Below are 9,465 nucleotides of genomic sequence, written 5' to 3'. Positions count from 1 at the left end.
AGTCAATGTAGGACCTTGAAATAATGACGAATGGGGGTTTAATCACACGTTTACACGCATGCCATTCGATTTTCAATAAAGCTCAAATAAGGTACTAGGGATACATATAATTTAGGGTAGCTTGAAAGGCTCAAACGAATTCAGAAAAATTGCCTAAATCATTCCTAATCTCAGTTTTGCCCTTATTTCGCCTCGAAGAGTGTTTGAACTAGTTCTAAACAAGTCTTAATCCACAATTAAATCATACAAAAATCAATCAGTGCAAAAAAAATAATCATCAGCAGTAAACGATGATTTTCACAAAAATTAGAATTCTCGTACCTCAAAGTACTAATATACGTGTAGGCTCAAATAGGCAACTAAGGATAAAATTTTTCAATGAAAATCAGGCCCAAAAATTTCAACAATGCCTCAATCATATCTATGTATGTATGTTTCACAACTCAGATTCAAGTATTAATTGGTTCCATTTTCTCAAAAATATTTGTCAGATAGGTAGACAATCATGGATTTCAATTATAGCACAAAACAAAAATTTTTCAGCCATGCATCCATTTCTTTCTCGACTCAATTCAACTCAACTAAAAACAACAACTAAACTCAACAAAAATTTTATCTATGAAATTCAAAACTCAACTTTCAACCAAACAACTAAATTGAACATTGATTCACCCCCCCAAACTTAATGTAATCATTGTCCCTAATGATTAAAAAGAATAAAAGAACAAGGGACATGTACCTTCAACACCGAGCATCAGTACTCGACGTTATCAACTTCATCTCCATATTCATGGAAAATAATTTCGCAGCCGCAATGCCAAGGTTAAAATGGTTGAGTAGCACCACATGAACATCCAAATGATCCTGAAAAATAATACATGCACACCATAACTCACAAAAGTAAAATCATAACAAGCAAGATAGTAAGAAAAAGCATAGCAGGCTGCTTGAAGTGCACTATCGGATGTTGTAGCACTATAGGGATACGCAACAGGGCATGCTAATGGAGATGTGGCTGGGAGCGTTATTGCAAGAAAGGAGCGCTGTTTAGAAATTGTTAGCACATGAGTTTGGCGCTGCAGAAGATGAGGGCGCGATGGTGTCATTGATGAAGAAGTTGGCGCATGATTTCGACAAGGCTGCTGATGAGTCGCAATCATTCATGGTTTAGCAGCTGGTGAAAGGCAATGCGAGTTTGCTCAAGATGATGCGCTGGGACAAGAAAATAGCATGCATGATGGACTTGGTTGGTGGAGGAAATTTGCAGCATCTTGGAGTTCTTGCGCATTTGCGCAGCGCAGATGAAGAGTGGGAAGGCGCGATAGCGCTAGATAAGGAGCTAATGGAGAGGGTTGTATGCGCAAGGAAGGAGGAGCGATAGCACGAGATTAAGCGCAGAAGATGAGTGGTTGGCGCTTCCTGTTGCGCAGATGGAGGATGGGGACGCGCGATTGCGCTGGTGTGAGTGCTAATGGAGAGCGCGAATGGTGAATGTTAGCGCTAGGACGTGGTGCGTGATAGCGCTTTTCGTTGCGCGGATGTGATGCGCGATAGCGCTTGTTGTTGCGCCGTTCGTAAATCAGTGAAACGAAGGGTAGCCTATTGCTCGCAAATTTCTTCAGGGTATGGCGCGGGCACTCGATTAATGGGGCGGGCGCGCCCTCTCCTCGACTTTGAGATTTCTGGAGCCTAAAAAAATTTGAAAATTAAGAAAAATTAAGCTAAAAAAATTAAAATAAAAAATACTTAAAGCAATTAAAAATAAGAAAATTAAATAAACTGAAAATAAAAACAAATAAAATAAAATAAAATAAAATATTTGGGTTGCCTCCCAAGTAGCTCTTGGTTTATAGTCGTCAGCCTGACTTTCATCGGTGTTAGTTGATTTTTTTCTTCGCTCTCACACGCCAAATGTATTCACTAAAACTGCAATGAAAACAAAAGAAAAAAAATTATAAAAATAAAAATCAATTAAATAAAACTGCAATTAAAAATAAGAAGAAATTAATTAATAAATTAAAAATAAAATAAAAACTCTAAATTAAAATATATAATAATTGGTAACAAGACTAAAAAATAATCAAAATTTACTCCCCGGCAACGACGCCAAAAACTTATAGTGAAAATTCCTCGCAAGCGTACGAGTGTCAAGTTTTAATATAGTGATTAAATCAGATATCGATCCCACAGGGAGTAATATGAAAATATTTAGTACTTGTAATTAGAATAGTCCAAACTTTATCTAGAAAATCAAACTTTGAGAATTTTTCAATAAAAATAAAATAATTAAGAGATTTAAAAGCACGCACACAACTTATTTTATTTGAATTAACCCAATTGTGAGTGCTTTTGATTTAATTTCCTTACTTTGGTCATGTGTTACCTTTAAAAGTCCTCATGATCTGTGAATGTTTGAATTGAGTTAAGAGAAAGGTACTTTGAAACGTGAGTTGCGGAGTTTATGAGTTTATAAGGTTGAGCTATTTTTCTTGATAAATAATTTTCAAGTGTTAGTAGGTTGGATATGAGTGGGTTTGAATTGTTTTTGAAATCCATACGGAGGCCATTGGTCCATAGTCATTCTTTTGAGTTTTGTGTTAGTTTTGCTCAAGACGAACAAAAGATCAAGTTTTGGGGAATTTGATAAGTGCATTTTGTGCACTTAATTTGTTATGATTTTTACTTGACTTTTGGGATTTATTGGTAGATATTGCGTAAATTGCTGTTGTTTTTGTGTTTGTAGAAAGTAATGGACTTTGATGCGTTTAAGTGGATTTAAGCCTAAAAGATGGGAGTTTTAAGGAAGAATCAAGAGCTGAAAAAGAGAAGAAAATGGCTAAATTCGAGGTCCAGGCGTGCCCGTGCCGTCTGTGAAGAAATTGGTGGAAAAATGCAAGCCTACAGCGTGCCCGCACCGACCCTTAGCGCACCCGTGCTACCTGAGAATTTTTGAAGTATGTTTTGCAAAGCAAAGGCGCGCCCGCGCGTGTCTTAGAGCACCCGCGCTGTCGTGTTTTCAGAATTTAGGAGTCTGAGTTTTTATGGAAACTTTTGGGTTTTTCTTGGGAATATTTTGTACGATTTCAAGGGCATATAAAAGGGATTTTTCTGAGTGCTATGAAGGATCTATCAGCCGCCAATACACACAATTCTCTTGAGAGCAATTTTGTGCGATTTTGGATCGAGATTTGAAGATTGCTTGGAATGAAGACGAAGACTTTTCGACCGGACACGGAAGAAAGACTACGGCTTTGTTATTTCATCTTTATTTATTCCTTTTCATTGTTGAATTATGTTTAAGATATTGAACATGATTTGGTTTGCTATGAATTTGAGTATGAACTAAACTTTTTTAGTCTAGAGGTTGACGTAGCTTGGTTGAGACATATTCATGAATCTTTGATTTTAATGAATTGAATTTATGTAGATTAATTGTGTTTCTAAAATTTAATGTCTTCTCGATTTACTGGCCATAAATTGAGTTGTTATATTTATTTGAAATCCGGCACTCGGGAGAGAGGATTTTGAATAGGATCAATATAAACTACACTATTAATTGTTTATATAGCTCGGGAGAGTATATAACTTTAATAGATACTCTAAGGAACATCGTTTTACACATATCATTACAACTAGATTTTTAATAGGGATATTGAAATTGAACTGTAGTCGATACACTCTATTTGTTGCTCGGGAGAGAGAAATAGAATAATTTAAGTGTTCTTGGTTATTAATTGAAAGAGATTCATGAAATAGATTATTTAGGATTGAATATTGTCGAAACCAAGTGAAATCAAAACCTCTAGACCATTTCTCTCTGATTGATCATTTCTTAAGATTTGTGTGTGCGTGAGCTTGATAATTCTTTACTATTTATTTAATTTTTCAGCAAATCTCAAAAGTTTAATTTTCTAAATAAAATTAAGATTATTTTAATTACAAGTATTGAATATTTTCATATTAATCCTCATGGGATCGATACTCTACTCATCATATATTAAAACTTGACACCGTGAACTTGCGGGCACAAAATTATGCAACACTTAAGCCCAAACCTCATCACTCTCCGAAAAGGTGAAACCTTCAGAAAGACATGTTCTCCTGGCTGAAAATGCAACGATCTATGATGTGTGTTAGCTTAACTATCCTGTCGATCCTGAATAGTCTTAATCCTCTGCCGGATCAACTCTACAACATCAGCCATCTGGTGGACTAACTCCGAACCCTCAACCTGACGCTCACCAACCTCGTCCAAAACAAAGGTGTACGACAACATCGTCCATACAAAGACTCAAACGGTGCCTTGCCAATGCTACGATGGTAACTGTTATTATACGCAAACTCATCCAACGCAAGATGGTCATGCTAAGCTGGACCAAAATCCATCACAGTAGCTCTGAGCATATTTTCAAGGGTACGAACCGTCCTCTCAGAATGTCCATCAGTCTCCGAGTGATACACGGTACTCAAGCTCAGAGTAGTACCAAGAACACGATGGAAACTACCTTAGAGGTAAACCTCGGATCTCTGTCACTCACAATGCTCAGTGGAATCCCATGCAGACGAACAATATCTTGCACATATAGACGTGCCATCCTATCGAAAGTGATATCCCGGTTATATGAAAGAAAATGCACGGATTTCGACAATCAATCCACGACAACCCAAATCGCATCACAATTCCTGGAATACATAGGCAAGTGGGTGACAAAATCCATAGTTACGTGCTCCCACTTCCACTCAGTAATCTCCAAACTCTGAAGCAAACCTCCTGGTCGTCGGAATTCTGCCTTGACCTGCTGACACACAAGACATCGAGACACGAACTGATACACGCTGCGCTTCATTCCTTTCCACCAAAATCTCATCCGTAGATCCTTATACATCTTCATAGTTCCTGGGTGAACAAAGAATCTACTACAATGAGCCTGCGACAAGATATCTTCCTTCAGTGTGGAATCATCAAGAACAACCACACGACCAAAAAGACACAACAGACCATCAGCTTGGAAATAAAAACCATAATTATTCTCATCCTGAGCTAATCGGGCTAGCTTTTGAGTCTTTGGATCAGCAATCTGCGCCTCTCTAATCCGAGTATACAACGCTGGCTCAGCGAGCACTGAGGAAACACAAACTCCATGTTGTTCTTTATTGTGCCGAAAAGTGAATCCGAAGGAACAACAATCCTCTACCACGTGCGAAACAGCACTAGTGCTAAGGGAACTCAAATATACCTTGCGAATAAGCGCATCAACAACTGGATTATAAGAACCTGGATGGTACTTGATCTCGCAATCACAGTTCTTCAACAAATTCATCCATCTACGCTGTCGCATATTCAATTCAGCCTGAGTGAATAGGTATTTCAATTTCTTATGATTCGTGAAGATTTCAAACCTCTCACCGTACAAATAATGATGTCAAATCTTAAGAGAAAAGACAATGGCTGCAAGCTCCAAATCATGTATGGGATAGTTCTCCTCATGGGTTCAGCTGTCTAGAGGCATAGTCAATCATATGCCCATTCTGATTCAGTACACTCCCCATACCCTGGAGAGAAGTATCGGTGTAGACTACGAATTCACCAGATCCAGACGACAATTCTAGCACTGGAGTTGTCGTCAAAGGACGTCGCAGCTCACGAAAACTCTCTTCGCACTCTGCAGACCAGACGAAAGAAACATCCTTCTTATTCAACTGTGTCAAAGGCTTGGCTATCTGAGAGAAATTCTCCACAAATCGGCGAAGTATCCTGCCAACCCTAGGAAACTACGAATCTTGGAAGCTGTCGTCGGATGCGCCCAATTCAGAATAGCCTTTGTCTTGATAGGATCAACTGCCACACCATATCGAGAAATCACATGACCAAGGAAAACAACTCGTTCAATCCAAAAATCACACTTGTTGAGCTTAGCATATAACTGTCGCTCTCTCACTATCTGCAACACAACACGAAGATGAAAAGAATGATAGTATACACTGCGAGAATAGAACAAAATGTCATCGATGAACACTACCACAAACTTATCCAAGAAATCGTGGAAAACCCTGATCATAAAGTCCATGAAAATTGCAGGAGCATTCGTCAATCCAAACAACATCACAAAGAACTCAAAATTCCCATACCATGTGCGAAATGATGTCTTAGAAATGTCCTAATCTCTAACCCTCAACTGATTATATCCTGATTGCATATCAATCTTAGAATACACAGAAGTCCCCTGAAGCTGATCGAACAAATCATCTCTCCGCGGAAGAGGATACTTGTTCTTCACTGTTACTTGGTTCAACTACGGTAGTCTATGCAAAGACGCATCGAACCATCTTTCTTATTGACAAATAACACTGGGGCTCCCCAAGGCGAAACACTAGGTCGAATGTAGCCCTTATCAAGAAGATCTTGCAACTGCTTCTGCAACTCTCATCTCTTTCGGAGCGAGACGATAAGGAGCTCTAGAAATCGGTGATGTCCCTGGCAACAACTCTATGCCAAACTCTACCTCACGCACAGGTGGCAAACTGGGAATCTCATCAGGAATCACATCCAGAATCTCGCGGACCGCTGGTATCTCCTGAATGTTAGGACCCTCTAAGGATGCATCAATCACGTAGATAAGGTAGCCTTCCCACCAGACTTTAAAGCACGACAAGCTTTCAGAGCAAAAACCACTAGCATCGGGGGTCGCGCTCCCTCGCCATAGAAATACCATGATCCTCACCCTCAGGGCAAAATTGGAAAAATCTCTGGTAACAATCCACTACGGCTCTATAGGTAGTCAACAATTCAATCTAGATGATACAGCCAAAATCATCCATCGCTAAAACCATCAGGTTAGCACTCAACTGATGATCCTCAAAACTCAAAACACAACCCAACACTAAACGCTTAGCTAACACCTCCTGACCCATAGGAGTCAAAACAACTACTAACACGTCTAATGGAACATATGGAAGTCTAAACCTCTTAACAAACCGAGCTGATATGAAAGAATGAGACGCACTCATGCCGATCAAAACACATGCAGGAAAACCACATAAACTAAAATTACCTGTAATCATGCGCTCGCTATCAGCCTGAGCCTGCTCCTGGTTCAGCGCAAAGACTTGAACCTGAGTACGAGGGCACAAAGTAGAATGACCATGTGAAGAAGACATAAGTCGCTGCTGCTGCAGATGCTGCTGCCACTGCTGCTGCAGATGCAGATGCTGTTGCGACTGCTGCTGCTGGACATTATCCTGAGAAACACTACCGCTACCAAAACCACTCGCTACTCCTACAAGGTTAGGACAGTCCCTCCTCAGATGTTCTATCTCACGCAGAGAAAACAAGCACCAGAAGAACGATTACACTGGCCTGGAGGGTGTTGCCTCATACACTACTGACAACAACTCATCCGTTGACCACCAAAACGATGCACTCCGCCAGATTCGGAAGAAGAAGAGGAAGTAACACCCTAATTCTTAAAATACTGGGTACGTGGACCCAAATAATTCAAAGGTCGAGACGACTGCAACTCTCGCCCTCGCCTCACACTGATCTCTGCCTGGCGACAAAGGTTCACTAAACCCTCATATGATGTAGGATCGTCACAAACAATCACCCTGCCAAAGATCTCCTAGTTCAGACCTTGGAGGAAATTTTCGTACTTCGCCTCAGAACTGGTGCCAATGTGCGGACAATAGGGAAGAAAATCAATGAATTTCTGCTGTTACTCATCAATGGACATCATCCCATGCTTCATATTAAGAAGCTATATTGCCTCGCCTGACGAAGGGCTGGAGGAAAGTGCAGGTGACGGAACAAACGACAAAAGTCTTCCCACAAGTCATGGACCTGATCATGGATCAACTGAGCGGACGCGGATCTTCACCACTTACGGGCTCTTCCTTCCAACAGAAAAAGTAGTAGCCTCCATCCTCTGTTCCTCGGAACAATTGAATGCGCAAAAACAATGCACCATCCATTCAAGCCAATCTTCTGCTGCCTCAGGAGTCTCATTTCCCACCAAAGGCTTAGGCCCGAGTTGAACAAACTTATGCAACTCAAATCGGCGTCTACCCTCTCTACGATGAAGGTGAGCTCGATGATGCCTCGGAGGATCCTCATCACCCCAAAGTCCATCACTAGCCTGACTCTCGTAGTCAACCATCCAAATACAGTTGGCAGGATACAACCGACAGAGAACCCTAATAAAACACTTTATTTATACAACCAAATCAAACAGTGTATCAAATCCCTAACCACTAAGGGAAACTCACTGGAATCATGGCCCCTTGTCTCCACCTTGGTGCGATCCACCAGCACTGTTTGTCCTGAGACCTGCCCCATCGAATATGGTGTCCAGAAAATACAGAAACACTGGACGTGAGAGACTACGCTCAATATGAAAGCAATGATATATAAAAATATATGAAGAATTAAAATGGATTTAAAACTCGGTAAAACTCAGTCTGCTCAGGGGCGCCAACAAATATGCAGTACCGTGCTGGATAGCTAAATCGAGAGGTACTCGTATATTCCCCTATCACCGTTGCATCAGTATCCGCCGTCGTGGCGTCTCTCGGTGATAGAAAAAACCATAAGGGGCTGAGCCTCCCCACCTGACCCACATCTCACGAGATGCTGTCGGATATAAATCATGCATGTTCTAAAACAGTAAAACATGGTAGGTACAAAGCACATACAAATGGAACATAAAAGATTATATATCATGCCGGCTATCTCGGTCAGTACTTATATACCTCTATCACAGTAGGAAATATCCTAGTAATATAGACCAAGGTTCCACGCCTACAAGTCAATATTATCCGAGTCACTATTATTGCTTTAAAAGCCTTAACTAAGCTAATAGATACTCTCTAATATTTTTAGGGATCCAAAGTTATACCTGCATCCGTCATCAGTCTGTTGATGTCGAAATGTCCCAACTCTTGGACACAGGCACAGCTCCGCTACGACTTTCGTAACGCTTGGTCAACTTCCGGGTATGCCTAGAAGCTAGGAAAATCGCCTAAAGCCACTAGGAACCGATAGAAAAGAGAGGGAAAGGTGCAAGGAAAATGGCCCTCGGACCCTATATTTATATAGTACGATCGGAGCCTCCGATCGCACGTTTGGAGCCTCCAATCAGATTGTAGCCTCCAAACCCCTGCTTCGATTTCTCCTGGCCAACCACGTGTCAATTAATGGCTGGATTCCGATAGTCAATCGGAGCCTCTGATCACCTCTTCGGAGCTTCCGATCACATGACGTCATCAAAGATGACCTCATCCATGACACTGACCTTGGGTATAGTTCGGATCCTCCGAACCGCGATCAGAGCATTCGATCGTGACAGAGCCTCCGATCCTTAACGGTTCTTCCGAACCACCCAATGGCTTGGAACCTTCCGGGCTATTTTTGAACATTCTAAACCCATTTTTGGACTCAATAAACCCTTTTGGAAATCCCTTAATCGAGTT

General features: G+C 40.9%; 1 protein-coding gene across 1 annotated transcript; it reads right to left on the bottom strand.

Moving 5' to 3' along the window:
• Positions 1–741: 741 nt before the first annotated feature.
• On the bottom strand, positions 742–5,339 carry LOC140894211 (uncharacterized). The gene is made up of 4 exons (XM_073302764.1): positions 4,885–5,339; positions 4,725–4,796; positions 4,506–4,596; positions 742–864 (listed from the first exon to the last, which is right to left on the bottom strand). The coding sequence occupies exons 1-4, from the start codon at positions 5,337–5,339 to the stop codon at positions 742–744; spliced, it is 741 nt and encodes a 246-aa protein (XP_073158865.1).
• Positions 5,340–9,465: the final 4,126 nt, after the last annotated feature.

The sequence above is a fragment of the Henckelia pumila genome, chromosome 1 (genome assembly GCF_033568475.1).
Source record: "Henckelia pumila isolate YLH828 chromosome 1, ASM3356847v2, whole genome shotgun sequence".
In the NCBI taxonomy this organism is placed as follows: Eukaryota; Viridiplantae; Streptophyta; class Magnoliopsida; order Lamiales; family Gesneriaceae; genus Henckelia; species Henckelia pumila.
Note: the sequence above shows the minus strand (reverse complement) of the source record. Positions and strands in the feature narration are given on the sequence as shown.